This window comes from Stenella coeruleoalba, assembly GCF_951394435.1.
Source record: "Stenella coeruleoalba genome assembly, chromosome: 13".
Taxonomy (NCBI): Eukaryota; Metazoa; Chordata; class Mammalia; order Artiodactyla; family Delphinidae; genus Stenella; species Stenella coeruleoalba.
In genome coordinates this window covers 61,081,596-61,099,310 of record NC_137159.1, presented here as the reverse complement: position 1 = coordinate 61,099,310, position 17,715 = coordinate 61,081,596, and the positions used below count along the sequence as shown (strand labels likewise).

The 17,715-nt window shown below is 47.0% G+C and overlaps 1 protein-coding gene across 5 annotated transcripts in view; it reads left to right on the top strand.

Moving 5' to 3' along the window:
• The window catches only part of VIT (vitrin), a 126,122-nt gene that overhangs the window by 68,560 nt on the left and 39,847 nt on the right, over nucleotides 1-17,715 (top strand). For 3 of the 5 annotated variants that reach the window (XM_079940404.1, XM_079940403.1, XM_079940405.1), the window contains one exon: nucleotides 11,135-11,326. In XM_079940404.1, the coding sequence (XP_079796530.1) occupies nucleotides 11,135-11,326 (192 nt within the window). Of the gene's footprint in view, nucleotides 1-2,291; nucleotides 2,311-3,612; nucleotides 3,703-11,134; nucleotides 11,327-17,715 lie in introns of all 5 variants that reach the window. The other 2 variants (XM_079940407.1, XM_079940406.1) reach the window with 2 other exon arrangements.

The following is a 17,715-nucleotide window of genomic DNA, read 5'->3' as shown; positions in this document are numbered from 1 at the left end:
CAATCAAAAATCATCCATTGTATTTAGTTGTCATGTCCATTTTAGTCTCCTTTAATCTAGAACTGTCTGCCACCACACTTCCTTTTTTGGTCATAAGTAGTGATGACATTTTTGAAGTCCCAGCCAGTCATCTATTACTATGTCCCACAGTCTGGACCACAAACAGGTCCAGCTTATTTACTCATGGTTGGATTCAGGTTAAATATTTTGTCAAGGACACTACATAGGTGGTATCATAGCATATCCATTGTGTAGTATCACAAATGGCCATATCAGGAGACACAATAGCATTTTGTCCATTTGTCGCTGATGCTAAATTTGATTACTTGGATACTTTACCCTGTCTCTTCATGGTAAAGATACTTTGTAATTAATAGCAACCTGTAGGGTGATACTTCAAAACAGCATGAATATCTTGTTCCCTCCAAAATTTAACCCAATGATTTTAACATCTATTGATGATCCTTGCTGTAGCAAGAATTACATCAGAAATTGCAAAATTATATTCGTTCTAATTCTGTCATTTCTTCTACATTTATTAGCTAGTGTTATTACACAAGGAAGAGGGCTTTCCCGCCTCTCTCCACAACTATTTTTTCAAGTACAACTATGGACTCACAGATTGTTTTTTTTAAAGTACAATGTGTTATAGTCTATTATCGTCATTATTCTTTCTGTTGCTCAAAATTTCCAGGTTTGGCCAGTGGGAGCTCTTCCAGCTTTTGACATGCCTCATTAGCATTTGAGCACAACACAACATTCTATCCTCACCTTATACTTACCCTACACTGGACCTTGACTCTCCCATATTCTCCAAAGAGGCACTGCAGGATTTTAAACTACATTCTAGCAAACCTTTCTGGCAACCCCACAAAATCCGGAGCCATGTGACTCTCCTGAGAAAGAACTGCCTACAGAAGACCAACTAAAGCAAGGAAAAGAGAAATGTCTCATAATATATCAGGCCTTCCAATCTGGGTGGGTTTTTTGCACCTTTAGACACCCCATGTCCCAACCTCTACTATCCATTGATCAGAGTTTTAATAGGACTGCTATCAGACATTTTAAGATTCTTCTCTATTTAAGCAATCCCTGTTTCCTCTTATCTGCGGAATTCTGCACACCTAGGGTTCAAATTACACTGGTTTCTATGTCAAATAATGGGAGGTTATCAACCATAGTACCGCAAGCTTTGCCCTGTAACAAAACATTCAGAACTGGGGCCATATAAAAATGCTAAGGTCTAGAATACAAATGCCAATCATAGACATATAATCTCCACATTGGTGTTTACCAAGTAGCTCCTGGCGAAATAAGAGGGTTTCAATCTTTGTTGCCTAGCCTGTAATCCAAGAATTCCAGCAGAGGTTTACAAGGAAAATTAATTCCATGAGAGTAGAGATGTTTTGGATTTTTTTAAATGAAAATCAATCTGCTGTGATTATTCCCTATAAATCTCAACTTCCATGTCCTCTCATTCAACCTAGTGACATTTAACCAGAAACACTTTCTGCCAATGATAATAAACACATGTGCTTCTGCAATGGCTAGGGGTCTCCAACGAATGAGTTAGGAGAGTGCAATGCCGGCTACAGGTCTCAGCTGGCGGTGGACAGGGCAGGTTCTCCATTGACCAGAGGCTTCTGGCCAACAAGTTTTGCTGGATCGTGTCAGAGCCCTTCTCTGAAGGCTCTGATGCCTCTGTGACTTTTCTCTAGGCTTTTATTTCCACTTTTCACATGTTGCTTTGCGTCTTTAATTAATTCGCTTTGGTGGGCTGGGAGGGGGCAGGAGGGGGGAGCTGTGTTTTCGTTCAGCACAATCTTTCCACAGTTCAGGGATGGGAAAGGTCCAGCAAGGACCTCCTAATGCTGCCCGTTTGTCCTCTGATCCACACTGCAGAAAACTGAGCTCAGGCTCCTTTTCCTTCCGAATAGAAACAGAGAGAACCATAGGATTTTAGATGCGAGAAGAATAGGAAACTGAGGGAGCCGATGTCTCTGCGGCACTCGCTGTGGATAAAGTGAGGCCCACAGCCAAGGCGCCCTCCTTGGGTCTGAAATAACCTCACTCACTGTCCACCTGGAGCAGGGCTGGCCCAGGGCGAGGACATGTGGGTGTCCAGCCCTGCTCCCAGGTGGCTTTTGTGAGATGAAGTAACTCCCATGAGCCCCAACATTTGCCTCTTCCCCAGCTGGAGTGACATTTATAGGTAACACCAGAATAACTTCTTTGCATCTCTGTGGTGAAACATAGTTCCAAAACTTCTTAACTGTTTTTTTTTCCTTTAGATCCCTACAACTTTGTATGGTAAGTTGGTCCACATCATTATACATATTTTCTGAATTAAAAAACAAAAAAAAAAAACACAAAAAAACCCAGAGTCTCAGAGATTGAGGCAGTTAATGAATGGTAAAACAGAAAGGGAAACCTAGATTTTCTTGCTCCCAATCCCAAGCCCCTCCTGAGACCCTGTTATTCTGTCTGCCTCATGACTCTTGCAGTCCCTTGTGCCAGGAGGACCTTTGGCAAAATCGGGCACTAGATTGTGTTCCACCTCCCACCTCCCATTTGACACTCCTCACCTCTCCTCCCCTAGCCCATCCTATAAAAATATTCCCTCAGGTTGAGAGTTTAAAATGCTTTCATTATCAGGTGTAAATATCGAAAAACAGGTGAGAGCCCTCCCAAGGGCATTTAAATTTTAACAGAGATCTAAGCACTAAGGTAATTCCTCTGTTATTCTTATTGAGCATCTACTACATCCCAGACAGCTCCAGGCCCTGGGGATTTCACAGCCACCAAGTGAGACAAATTACCTGCCTCAGGGGGGCTTCTGCATTCTAGTGACACTTCCCATTTCGTGTGGAATGAAACTCCTTGGTGGAATTTCAAGCCGCAGTCCCTGGCAGAGGAGGACTGCGGACTGCAGCCTTCTCAGGCATGTTCAGCCACACCAGGCTTGCGGCTTGCCTCCCCAGCCCTGATCGTTTTTCTTCTTTACGCCTCCATGGTTTCCCTGATACACATTAGCATTCCTTCCCTCGCCTGGTATCTAAACTTTCAATCCCTGGGTGGACAACAAATGGTCATTTTCAAGGCCGATCTCTATTTACCTACTTTCAAGTTTCTCTAGTGCCGTGGAATTCAAATGGGTCCCACGGGGTCTGTGGAAGTGAGAGGTTGCTGTTCACGTATAGCCAGCCGATGGCCAGAGCTCTCAGCAACCAGGAAAAGAACGTGGGGAGGGTTTTTCCATTCATCTAGTGACCTGATTCAACATTCAGAAAGTCCCGTGTATGGAAACTTTACCTCCAGTTCACATCTCCATGGGCAAAATAAGGGTTGCTCATGTTAATTCTGATGGAGGTTTTACTGCCTCCTTTCTAATATTAATAAAACATAGGTGATACAGGAAAACAGAATGCCACTTGACTTTCTCATTGTAATCAACAATTCAGCAGGGAGAGGGGCGTGGAGACTGACTGATTTCATTGAACTCAAGAGAAACAAATCAGCAGGAGGGAGTCAACTTAACAGAATGCAACCATCTAAAACCTCTAGCTCTAGAAATAAATCATTGTGGTGTTTTTCCTTTTTTTTTTTTTGCAGAAGGTAAACCCCAAAAGGGTGTAACTTACCCGTCATCTCTTACATATTCATCATCTAAAAGCCCAGCTGCCAAAGCAGGCAAGTGTCCACGTGTGATTTCATTTAAATCTTCTGATCTCGTAAACAGGCAATATTGTGTTTTAGGAGACAGGATAAAAATTAGCAACTTAACCAGTCAAGCTCCGCTGACTCCAGTAATATTTTAACAGATGCCAGGAACATGGGCACAGAAGTCAATGTGCTGAAGAGTGAGGCTTTATTTTTTGTTTTGCAATTCTGAGATTATCTCTGAGTTTGTGTCATTTTCATTCAGAATGACTGTTGCCCTGAATTTTACTGTATAGTTACTTTAGAAGATGACGTGACATTCTGTGTGGAAATGTTCCCTGGCAGCTGAAAGGGAAAAGACTGTCTCTACTTACATATGAAATGGAGGGAAGCAAAGAGGAGGATGTGGCTTATGTGATAGCAGCAAGCAGCTCATCTCAACAGCCCAAAGCCAAAAATACAGCCTGTGAGGTTGTGCCGACCCAGCTTCCTGTGACTCACCAAGGGGGTACAGTAAAACTCAGGCCAGGAAAATATCTTTTTCTAGGTTTCTGTGTGAAAGCAAGAGCTATACTATGCATTATTGTCTTTTCTGGGGGAAGGTATGCTTTGATTTCTCACACAAAGAGAAGCTGTGAGTTGTTTTATGGTGGGATTTAACATTACTTCCAGAAAGTTGAAGAGCTAGCTGATTTTGTTCATGTACTTAAGGTGAATATGGTTTAAGGATAGGCAATAAAAGCTAGCATTTATTGAGCTTTCGCTGTGTGCCAGGCACTGTTCCAAGAGTTTTATCTGATTATTGTATTTATTCACCCCAACAATACCATGGGTATGTATTGCTCTTAGCCCTAATTTACAGTTTGAGGAAAATGCAGCACCAGAGAAGTTTAGTAACTTGCCCTTTGCCACACAGCAAGGACATAGCAGAGCTTAGAATCAGATCCGGACAATCTGGCTTCCGAAACCCCTCTCTACACCATTATCCTATGTTTTCTTATGCATTCAAATAGGGAATGTTTTTCATTTTTCCACCCCAGTTCCTCTCCAACTATATCTTTAACGACTTCTTAATTATTCCAGTAATCTAGACCTGTTTTTGTTTGTTTGTTTGTTTTATTGCAAGGAACCACCTGTTCTGTAACCCCGCCCACAAGCTGGCAGCGGGTGGTGGTGCCCTGTGGACCATTTCTGAGATGTCATCTGTCCTCTTCTGGTGTGGGCCGGGGAAGATGACTAGCGGACAGAGGTCTCCTTGAGTGGCTGGCCAGTTGGTGGAGGGAGAGTGTCCCTGCCCTCTCTGTTGTCTCGTCCAAGTTCTCAGTGATTTCTCAGCAGGTTTTGTGTGTGGGTATCTGGAGCCGGGGGCACTGCTCCGCTGTATCCTGGCCCCGTCTCTTTCTCTGAGTTAGGGGCCCCATCCACTGGCAGCAGCACCTTCACACAGAGTCACGGGTGTGGCTGGGGTTCTCCTCTTCCCTTTCGGGGCCTGAGGAGACCTAGGATGGGATGAGTTTGGTCGCCTTTCTTGTCCCATCTCGCCTCACCTTTGGCCTCCTGAGCCCCTCCAGCAGCACCCCTCCCCCACTTCAGGAACTGACCCCATATTCAAGGAAGCCCTCCAGCTTCAGGGACCACATGCCAAGCACTCCCTGTTTCTCCCATGAGAGGGAGAATACTTCTCGACTCCCAGAATACACCCCCAGACTTCCTCTTTGAGCTCCGCTCCTGCAGTGCACCAGGTGAGCCTGTCGGTGCCGCAGCTCAGAAAGGCCAGCGGGAAACAAGGGCCCCCCACACCCCGCAGGCCCTGTGGTGTTGATGAGAGATTCTCTTGAAGCCCCTTCGTCTGGCTTGGGGAGGACAAAGCGTGAAAGAAGGAAGGGAATATCCTCTTAGCCTGAACACTGCTCTCCCCCAGAGGTGGCCTCGGACCCTTCCCCCTCTTCTGGTCCTGTCCTTCTGCTGACGAGCCTGGGTCAGGTGGGGCTGGTGATGGTGCAGGTTCTGCTGGGACAGCCCCACCCATAGGAAGTTCAGTGGCACCTCTCCTCATGCAGAAAGGGGGACGGGGGCCCTCTGACTTTAGTCGTAGCCAGAATCTGGACAACAGGAAGAGTGCTGCACAACCTCCTGTGACCGTAGCCATCAATCAGCAAGTGCTTTCTCTGTGTCAGACACCTGTCCTACACAGTGACCCTGCGGCAGGGTGCCAGGTCACCCTCGTTTCAGATAAGGTTCAGCCCCTGCCCAAGGACCCCGCTCCGACCGGCCCCTACAGCACTCAAAATCTGATCGCATCCCCTCGAAGCAGGTCAAGTTGAAGGGAGAGTGGGTGGAGGGGAGAGAAGACAACTACAGCCAAATGACGACTTAGTTGATAAAAATCCATTGGTTTCTACGTCCTCCATAGCAGAGATCGTTTTCAAAACTTCTCTATCTGCCCCAGGCACCGTGGTCCAGCTTAGCACTGCCCACCCCAGCAGGCCTGACTCACTGACGGCCAGGAGGAGTGTGGAGGAGACGGGGCGCCTTCTCACACTTTGCTGCCACGTACTTTATTTTTATTTTATTTTATTTTATTTTGTTTTGTTTTATATTTTATTTTATATTTTTTGGCCACGCTGCTCGGCTTGTGGGATCTTACTTCCCCGACCAGGGATTGAACCCGGGCCCTCAGCAGTGAATGCGCAGAGTCCTAACCACTGGACTGCCAGGGAATTCCCATGCTGCTACGTACATTTAAAATTAGCAAAAGCCATAGTCAGAACCTCAGGCATTGCTACTGTCATCTGTCCCCTCTACCAAAACACCTCCACCTTCGATGACACCATCACCGTGTATCACTATCAGCCTCCTATCACAAGCCTATTCATGGTTGTCAGAGTCTGAAAAATTAAGTTCATTCATTCACTCACTCATTCAATAACCATGTAGTGAGCACCTGCTCTGTGGCAGACTCTGAGCTCAGCTATAAGGATTCCAACATAAAAGGGATACTGGGGTCTCATCCAGCTTCAAGATTAGAGGAACCTCTCTTTCAAGTGACAGTCCCACCGTGGAGTGAGTTTCACCAATTCAAATAAAAAATTCCACTGAGAACCTTAAAAGGGTGGCTCCCTTCGTTGCTACTCTTCCTTCAGTGATAAAATTCCTTTAGAAATGGAAGGAAGCAGAAGAAATGAAGATGTGAGGGCCAGCAGCTGCTCAGGCCCCAGCATGCCCCTGCAAGACGCTTCCTGATCTCTCCAAGAATGTGAGTGAACAGGTAAATCAGGTTAGGACGACCCCCCCAAAGCATAGCAACCCTCTTTCATGGGAAATTATCTCACTCACAAAATAGGATGCATCTTGCTTTGCCATGTGCAGCTCCTGCTGAGAAAACACATTCCTGAGATTTAAACGCTGTTCCCAAGGCAGTTAGCAGCCATTAAACAGGCAGCTGGTATTTGGCTGGAGTCTCAAGCTACTCTGAGCTCAATAAAAACAGGTAAGTGTCGGTTTGTAGAAGTTCCCCCAAAGCTGAGAAGGCACATTGCCGGCACCGCGACAAGAGAAGGGAAAGTAAATCTTTACCCTTGCTGAGCTAGAGTGTCAGGAAAACCCCCTCCTGACTCCCCTTGGTCATCCCTTGCCCTGGAAGAAAATCAAGCCCAAGTTTATTGTAATACGTTTGACTGTTCAGGGACCTTCTGCCCTCACTGCCAACACCCTCCAAGGCCACCCCTTCACCCTGTCTTGGGAGTAAGATGACTTCCACCAGAACTCTGGAGACCTCAGGCCACCCTCTGAGGGGAACCCCATTCAGGGATCTTGAAGTGACTCATGACTTCTACTTTGTTCCCCTTTTGTGGGAAAAAGTATGGAACTTGGCATCAAACAAATGTGGGTCCAAGTCCTGGCTCCGCTACCTGCTGTCCATGTGGCCTGAGACTCGTTTCTTGACCTCTGGGAGAATCTGTCCCTTGTCTTAAAAATGGGAATAGTTGGCTGACTTTCAGGATTGTGATTAATATCATATGTGAATGCTTCTGTAAACAAGGTGCACAGTAGATGCTCCGTGAACATTAAGCTTCCTGCCCTCACGTAGAACCCTGAGGCATGTTCTAAGTTCTCACGGGAAGAGCCAAATCCTTCCCTGTCACTCTGACCCCAAGGTGTTGCTGCTAAACTGGTTTCAATTTCCTTCAGTCACCTCACATTTGACACCTACTGAAAGCCCTGTTTTCCACTGGGGGAGAGGGAGGCATATCACGATGATGTCAGCAGCTGTCATTTATCGAAGGCCAAGCACTGTGTGGTCCCCTTACAGACATGATCTCTACCTGTGACAACAGTCCCCCAAGTAGGTCTGACCGTCCCCATTTTCCAGCAAAGGGAGCCAGGCTCAGGAAGCTGAAGAAAGCCTAGTGGCCAGCCTGGCGCTGGCTGTGGTTCTCAAATCAGATTTCCAAGGCCCAGCCCAGATCAGTGAATCAGAATCTCTGTGGATAGGGCCCTGGATCACCTCCACTGTGATGCTAATGACGACCGGGTGTAGGAAGCTGGGAGGCCCTCTCGGTGCCGTTGAGAAGGTGGTTGTCTGGAGCTGTTCTTGACCTTGTCCAAAGAGTAATACGTTAAGAGTCTAAGGGAAGTTTTGAAATGTTTTCCCATGAAAATCGTTGAAAAGAGACCAAACCCCCATGTATCTGAGGTTGTACGAAGAAACTATTCTGGTGGTTTTATTTCAAATTGCTCCAAAAGAACCTGGTCCCGTGAAGAATTCACTTTGGGTCACATCAGGCATTATGCTCAGCAAGGAACTGGAAGCATCGGGGCAGAGTAGCTTCTCTGTCTCCCTCTTAAAGACAGTTATATCCTGTGAAGGAGAGCAGGCAAAAACGTCTAGGTCTTGTGTGGAAGACAGTGGAAGACCAGGGACTTGGCTCTGCTGGCTGAATTTACGATGTGCTTGAAGACATCTGTGTTCTATGCAAGTAACATAAATGGCTGCCCTCAGGATATTTAATCTGCTCTCTAGCAAAGCAATACCAGCAAAGGCAAACTTGGGGGGTTCAGAAACCTCAGAATTAGCCATGGTGTGAGAAAAAGATAATCCAGATCCCCCACAACCAATGAGTTTAAAGTGGCAAAAATATTGACTATTTCCAAGTAGAAGTTTTATTTTTAATTTAATTACTTGTGGTTTAATTAATACTTTGCAAGTAAAATGTACTGTCAGTTTATTTATATATTTCTCTCCAAGTTAGTAATTATAGCCTATTTCATAAAATATACAAGTGATTCTATTAAATGGCTTTTCCCTGTATGAACCTGGGCCTGCATCTCCCTAAAGAGGCATTACTGCCTGGTAGCGTTTACCAGAGGGTATAACAGAAGAGTACTTTAGAGAAATGAGAAACTTCCCTAGGACTTGTTATGAAAGCTCAATTCCTTTAGAGTAATGGAAATGTCATAAATCACACTAGTTTTGCCCAAGGATGGCGTGAAGACTGGCTGAACCCCCGAGGCCGCTGCCAGCTCTTTAGCAATCTGTCTGGCACAGTCTCCAGGTGGCTTTAAAGGCAACCAACTGTTAGCAAACATCAGGGTAAATGAGGGATCCACTTCCTGCCTTGCCGGGTTAATGCCTGCAAGAGCAGACAGGACGGCCGAACTCCAACCCAATCCCAGGGCGGTGAGTGCTGACCTGCCCTCCCAACAGGAGGTAAGAGCGTCAGGGTGGGGAAATGCGCAGGTGCCAGTGCTGAGCAGTGGGTCCAGACACCCGACGCCACCTCACATTTGTCTACGTGGCTGGACAGGGCTGTGGTCTGACACTGCCCAGCGTGCTGTACAATGTCAAAGAGGAGGTTTGGTGGTTCCCATGAAGAGTACAGCTCCTTCTCTCTCAGATGCTACCCCCCCACCCCGGCCTGCTGTTCTGTGACCAAAGATGCTTCATCCCTAAGCAGAGTTAAGGCTAGAGCTGGGATGCTGTCATACGCTGAAAAACGACCCCCGAAAACATATCCATGTCCTAATCCCTGGAACCTGTGGATGTTTTCTTATATGGCAAAAAATGGGAGTGGGGAGGAAGGCAAGGGGGCTTTGCTGGTGTGATTAAGTTAAGAATCTTTAGATGGGGAAGTTATCCAGGATTGTCTGGGGGCAGGGTTGTGGAGGAGACTAAATGCAATCACACGTATCCTTAAAAGAGGGAGGTAGGGCTTCCCTGGTGGCGCAGTGGTTGAGAGTCCGCCTGCCAATGCAGGGGACACGGGTTCATGCCCCGGTCCGGGAAGATCCCACATGCCGCCGAGCGGCTGGGCCCGTGAGCCATGGCCGCTGAGCCTGTGGGTCCGGAGCCTGTGCTCCGCAACGGGAGAGGCCACAACAGTGAGAGGCCCGCATACCACAAAAAAAAAAAAAAAAAAAAAAGGGAGGCAGAGGGAGATTTGACACACACAGAGGAGAAGGCCACATGGAGATGGAGCAGAGGGAGAATTGAAGATGCTCGCCTTGAAGACTGCAGGGGTGGGGCCACAAGCCAAGGAATGCCAGCAGCCACCAGGAAATGGAAGAGACAGGGAGCAGATTCTACCTTAGAGCCTCTGGAGGGAGCTCAGTCCAGTGACACTGATTTCCAACTTTCAGCCTCCAGAACTGTGAGAGAATAGATTTCTGTTGTTTTAAGCCACTGAGCACATGGTAATTTGTTAGCATCCCCAGGAAACTAATAGAGATGCACAGGTGTAGAAGTTGGCATACCTGCCATGGGTCCAGCAGACACAAGTGACTGGTGGCTGTTGTTCCCTCCCAGGGCTGCGGTGCCGTTCACTTTGGGGACGATGTTTTGTCTCCTTCTGGTGCAAACCCACAGTTCTCAATACAACAACAAGGCCCAGTGGGCCCCTTGTCCCCATGCCCTCAACCTAACAAATTCAGACTCGTTTAAAATTATGGAAACAATCTAAATCATCACACGGGGATGAAGAGCACAATTCAGAAGAATCATCTAGATGGTCCTTACCATCTAATTAGTTCCGATACCCCATTTTATAGCTGAGGAAACTGGGGTCCAGAGGAGTTAGTCGGCTAGTCATGAACCAAATGTGAACTAGAACATCTAAGACACGTTGTCTAAAATGGTGAAAGACCTGAAAGTACGCCCTATCCCCAGGCCAACACTAACTGAAACAGCAAAAAAATACGTTCATGAACCATTGCTTCTGGTGTATGGAAAATTAATCTGACAGTTAATCGTGTTTGGCCTTGCCTATGTTAATGTTGTTTTGAGCTGTCTCTTAAGTATTTTGTTATTTCATCTTTGGTTTGTTTATTGGCTTATTCCTCCATCCAGATTGTACATTGCTCCACAGCAGCTAGCACAGGACTTTGCTCATAGCTAGTGTTCAAGAAATATTTATTTCTGTCCTGAAGAGCCTACCGTCTGTTTTGTAAGACCCAGTGTAATTCCACTTTCTTACAGGTGAGACCACAAAAGCCTATCAGAGCCCGTCAGCTCCAGGGACAACCGCACAGCCAGTCCCCCTGATGCAAGCACTGGGGACCACCGCAGTTGAAGGCACCCATACCACCTTGCCAAAGCCGCCCCCATCTGCAGGCTCTACCACCAGCAGCCTCAGACCACAGCCCGCGGGCCAGAGAAGCCAGGAGCTGGGTCAGTAGGTAGTCACTGTGTGTTGCCATGTGCTAGAAGACTGGGTTTTCAGAGTTAGTAGCTCTGTCTGAATGCCTGTGTATGAGCCCATCTCCCACCTTTTAAGCTGGGCGAGGGGAGAGCGCCGGAGGCCTGGGCCAGGGGTGTGTGTCATGCCCTCCCGGATTCAAGGGGTAAACCTGAGGCCAGTAATAATTCAGGACCAAGCTAAAAGCTACGCAAACTATGTAGAAGGGACTTAATATAGATTTGAAAATAGGACTGCTGTTAATCGTACTTGGGAAGGTAGGATATGATGTGAAACTTTCCCATTGCAAAATCCCCATTTCTCCAAAAGTTCAGTTGAAGGGATAATAGATTTCTATGTAAACGCTGTTGGGTTTTGTTTTGTTTTAAGGGACAAACTGAATACTCCTGGAAGTCTTCAAATATTAGAAGCAAACAAAACAAAAAGAATCCCTTTAGGAAAAGCCAGATAGCTCACGTTTTTATTCCTTTTCTGATTGCTTTTTGTCTGCCCACTTGTATCCATTTCTTAAATCATGTTTTAGGTTTTACCAAAGTCCAGTTTATGGAATTAATCTCAGTATTACTTCAGATACGACCTTAGGAGCCCATCTGATAATCCAAACACCCATTTTACACAGGCTTCTACACCAGGCTTCCTGGGCAATGAGCGCACCTATCCCAGCTCTAAAGGTCTTCTGGCAAGAGGGCGGGAAATTCCACAGCGGGAGCGTCCCTGTTGTCTCAGCTACTTTTTCCAAATATTTCCCACCTGGTGCCACTTTTTCCTCCTCGGAGGAAGCGCCCAGGACTCGTTCTTTCAGCCTCACCTCCAGCTTCCTAACATCAGTGTCTTGTAGCACGACCCCTTCCCCGCCTTCCATGTCAGAGCCCAGCTCTCTAGTCATCTTTCTATTCAACAAATCCAAACACTTTCAATGTGCTAGACATTCTTCTAAGCACCTGACAAATACTAACCTATTAAATCCTCAGAACAGCCCTAGAAAGTAGATAACATTACTTCTAATTTGACTAATTCATCGTACTGAGGAGGAAACCAAGGAGTAGGTCAGTGAGGCAATTGGTCCCCAGCCACACAGCTGGGAAGCAGCAGAGCCGAGATTCACCCCCAGCAGCCGGCTCTCCGTGAATCCCCTTGCAGGAGACATCCCTTCCATAAACGAACACCCGAGGCACTAACGATACAGCACAGAATCAGGGGCCTGACCTGCCTTGACATCAGTGGGGTGACAAGATTCGAGGGTCTTAGACACAGCCAATTCCCGCTGTGATCGCTAAGCAACAGTAACAGAACACAGTCCGTTCTCTCCCTGTGCCAGGCACCCTGTATGCATTATTTTATTTACTCTTCCCCAAAACTCTATGAAATAGGGAGTATTATTACTACACTGGATGAATGACTCATGGAAGAAGCTATAATATAAAGTCCCCAAATAAAAATACCATACAAATAATTTCTGAAATATATCAGACACTCCCCCACCATCTTGGTTCTTTCAAAGACTTTTGAGTAGCTGAGTGAGTGGGTGTCTCCTTAGAGGATGTCAGTTTTTACATAACACATATAATTAAGCCCGGGGCATATTTATTTGGCTACACCAGGAGCTTGGAAATCCTGTTACAAGTTGGGCCTGTGCTTATGGAAAACCTCAAGCAACTCGAAGCAGTGGCCCCCAGCCTGGCAAAGCTTCCTTATTCCTGGCCTGGGGACAGGAGCTTTGGGCAGCAGCCTCGCAGCCCATCAGTGTTCACTCTTCATCCTGGTCCAGCACCCACGTCCATGCTGCCCCACAGACTGCTAGACAAATATGCAGGGCAAGCGCTCCGTGCAGCCTGTGCCCTAATTGCTAAGAAAGGAGCCAAACGGGGGAGGGAGGAAGGAAGAGAAGACTTTTTAAAATGCGTATGGCCTACTCAAAGGATTTTCTGTAGGAATGAAGAAGAGTGAAGACTAGTGTTTGAATGCCTATGTTTCTTTGAAAATAACAGCCTTATTGAGATACTTTTCCCCTACCATACAATTCACCCCTTTAAAGTGCACAGTTCAATGGTTTTCAGTATACTCACAGGGTTGTGCGACTGTCACCACAGTCAGTTCTAGAACATTTTCATCACCCCAAAAAGAATCCCCACCCCCACTGATGGTCACTCACCGTGTCCCCCTAAGCCTTCCCTCCCCCAGCCCTGGACAACCACCAGTCTACTTTCATGAATGCCTGTCCTAGTGCTTGCCTACAGATATTCGCTGTGACATTTCAGCCCAACCATATTAAATAATGTTTAATATATAGATAATTTCTTCAAATAGCTGAAAATATTCTGTTAATTATGAAAGCAACTCTTCTGCTGATGGACAAGCAAGTTGCTGTTGATGCATTTATGAAGTGGTTTTTTCCTTTCATATACGTGACTATAGTCAAAAGATTCTAGGGCTTCCCTGGTGGCGCAGCGGTTGGGAGTCCGCCTGCCGATGCAAGGGACGCGGGTTCGTGCCCTGGTCCGGGAGGATCCCACATGCCGCGGAGCGGCTGGGCCCGTGAGCCGTGGCCGCTGAGCCTGCGCGTCCGGAGCCTGTGCTCCGCAACGGGAGAGGCCACAACAGTGAGAGGCCCGCGTACCGCAAAAGAAAACAAAAAAAGATTCTAGAAGTGATTGTAGATAGGGCGTGCAAGCAAAACCTGATCCATCTGTTCATTCAAAACCAGCCTTTGCACTTACAGGAATATGTCCTAAGGTAATTATCAGCCAAAGTCAAAAGAAGCCTGGACACAGATGTTGTTCACGATAGAAAAACAGATGGAGACGGTTTAATCGTCCATTGTCAGAACAGTTAAAGAAATTACTATACAGCTATTAAAATATGTGCACTTACTGACAGAAGATTGGTCTGTGACAGGTTGTTAAGTCAAAGAAGCAGGCTACGAAACAGGATGGGTACCACTCTCACGTTTTAGAATTATGTTTTTGCACATGAGAACATGTGCATGGAAAAAGGGATAGAACACTGTATACCAAAACTGTAAACCAGCCACTGCTGTATAGAGGGATTGCAGATGATTCCTTACTACCCACAGTGTATATTTTGACAGTCAGCCCGTGTTCGCTTTAGAATTAGAAAACAGAGCTATTTTGAGTTTGTGTCCAAATAACTGGAATGAAGACACAGGGAATGAAAGTTATGGCAGATAGATTTGATTCTAAGAAAAACTGATATTTTCCCATGACCTCTTATCTCTTCCCTTCCATGAAACTTGGTTCTTTCCCTCAGCTGCTTTTTATGTGGTCCCCTTTCCCCGAAAATGGACTTTGCATCTCTCTTTACAGAATCTCCCATCTCCCTTCTCCCTTTTAAAGCCTTGCTGCAGAAAAATTGCCCAGTGAATAATGAATGCTGAAGTGTATTTGATTCTCCCACAGAGTAATTAAGGATAACCCATTGTGTACCCTTAAAAATGACTGAAAGCTAATGCTATTTGCATCAATACCATGTTAATGCAGTTTAAGCAAATTGCTAAATGTTAAGTGACATTTCTATTGAAGGATTACTTTAACCCCCTCAGGAGTGGCACAGCTGAATTATTGTAAGAATAATGAAGTATAAAGAAATATAGCACTTTAGTAAAAGATGCTTACTTGGACAGTTGTGAAGTACAAGGGTTACTGTTACCTGGAATTTTCAGTTAGTGTTTTGAGTTAAATCCTTTTTTTTTTTCATTTCAATGCCTCCTCCAGGGCAGGTTCAGACCACCCAAGGACAAACTTTACCTTGGTTCTGACCTTGGTAATGTCTTGCTAGGACGGAACAAGGAAAGAATGAGAACAGTTAGATTAAAATTCATGCTCTGACCAGTCCAATGTTATTACAGATTTCTGGTCCACCACCACCTACACTAACAGCCAAAATAGCCCCTGAACTAATCCAGGTAAGAACCTGAACTCACCTTTCTAGCTACTGACGAAAGTTAAGCTTGTTTACATGGGGTTTGTCTTTCCAAATCCTTGTCATTTGACTCAGATTTGGACAGAAAGCATTAAACCAGATATGCCAACAAAAGATACTGCTCAAGGGCCCAACTTGTAAGGAAAGTAAGGAAGCCGTTAAATAAGCAAAGCTTTCACAATCGCCATTCCCCAAAGGCAATTTTGTGGAGGTTGTGATAGAAATTCCTAAGGATTCAGTAACTAGGCTCTTACAAACCTGAAAAGGGATACTCTCTCGGGTTTATACTTGAGGAACAAGGGTCAAAGAAAGAGAGAAATTTTTATCATTTCCCAGGAAAGGGCAGAGCCAATTTTGCCTGAGTAGTTCTGTGATATGGGGAACAGAAATACGTTCTCTCTCCAGGAATTCTCCTATGAATTACGACACTCCCTGGCTCCCCTTTCTGCACTTCGGTGTGCATCTCTTCAAGGTTTGGCCCAAGAACTGGGAATGCAGAGAGAAGAAACAAGTTCTCTTCTCTGAGATGCTGTTGAGGCCTGCAGAGATGAGAAAGAAAAATCTCACCCGGTTAGAGGCTTTCCACAAACTCTGCTTGGGGCCTGGGCCATGAGTTGACAGACTTGAGAGACAATTTCCTTTGTAGCCTTGGGGCACTAGGAACAAGAAGAGTCCAGGCCTTTCTCTTGCTGGGGGATACCTGTCTGTCCTCCAGGAGTTCGAAGAGTCCTAGAGACTGTGGGTTCTGTTTTGTTTTGATTCCAGATGGGAGGAGCGGCTCCACCGGGTCCCCTGGACAGGGCTAAGAGCTTCAATGGCTTCACAGTTGCACCGCTGGCAACGTACATGCCGCTGTTCAGGACAAAGGGCTTAAGGATCAGATCGCTGGGCAGGCCAAGGACTCCAAGGCCATTTTAGACCCTAACAGGCCCGTGGGACAGTTCAGGCAGCCAAGCCCGGGGCACTGCTTCCTCTAGTGCCCTTGGCCAGGATTTGTGCGTCCTCTGAAACCCCCAAAAGTAGAGCCAAGCACAGAAAGCTCGGCTGACTTCCAAGGCACTTTCATCAGGGGGCAAAACAAGAGAAAGCAGACTGCTGGTTCCATGTGAATCAACTGACCCTGTGTAATCCCCCCGGGGATCCGAGGGCAGTATTCTCCCGAGCTGCTTTCCAGAAACCTGGCGAGGCTGCCCACTGCTTGCCGGCCCTGCTCTGCGGCACTTAATAAACACCTTCTCCCCGCACCTGCTGGCCTCTGCCGCTCACCTCCAGGTCATGCCAAGTTGTCTTAACTCTAATAAGCATCTGTTTGCTCTGTCCGTTCTCAGTGTGGTGAGAGTACGTCCCTGCCAGTCCAGACACCCAAGGGCTGTCAGGGGTTTGGGTCGGCTGGAGAGGCACCCCCCGTGCCATCCCAGAACCCACCTCTGGGACATAGAGCAAGACCCAGACACACGTCGCCAGTCAGACTCGGCTTGGGGGATGATGGCAACAAGGCGCTTCTTTGACCTCCAGCTCATGTTCTTTCCTGCCCAGCAACCCAAAGCTGTTTTGAGCATTTGATCCCACTCCCTTTTTTTTTTTTTTTTTGCGGTACGCGGGCCTCTCACTGTTGTGGCCTCTCCCGTTGCGGAGCACAGGCTCCGGACGCGCAGGCTCAGCGGCCACGGCTCACGGGCCCAGCCGCTCCGCGGCACGTGGGATCTTCCCAGACCGGGGCACGAACCCGTGTTCCCTGCATCGGCAGGCGAACTCTCAACCACTGCGCCACCAGGGAAGCCCTGGTCCTACTCCCTTTTTATAACCCTTCATAACCTTCCCCCTGGGTCTGTAGCTCTGAGCCTCCCTTTCTCCTCCGTTCTCTTCACGCTCTATCTCATTGACCGCACAGTAATTAACGAAAATTAACGAAAGCTCTATCTCATTGACCGCACAGATGCTCCCAGCTTTTCTCACCCTCAAATCCTGCCCCTTTCTGTGGCTCCTCCCCCTCCACCGTCACCCCTGCAGCTTTGCTTTGAGTACCTCAGACCCTCCCGCGGACCCCCGCGTGCCCCTACCTTGGGGCCCCTCCTCCCCCACGCCACACAGGCCTGGACAGTGGCGAAGCCCCACACTTGCTCCCGCAGGCGGGGGAGAACTCGCAGGCGGGGTCTTAGCTACTCTTCGACGGGCTCTCACTTCCCACATAATCATGCATTTCAGACAAGTCACCCAATTCCTCAGCTAGAAGATCAGCAGATCGTAGAATTGGAAAGAATTGTATAAAGGGCCTCTGATCTAATTTCCCACCAAACAAATGCATCCCTTATGGCGTGACAGAGACCTTTGCTCTGTGTAGGATAACTTCTCAGTCCCATTGTTAGACATACTATCTAGAACTTAAGCCTGCTGCTCCTAATTTTTCTAAACTACTACTTCT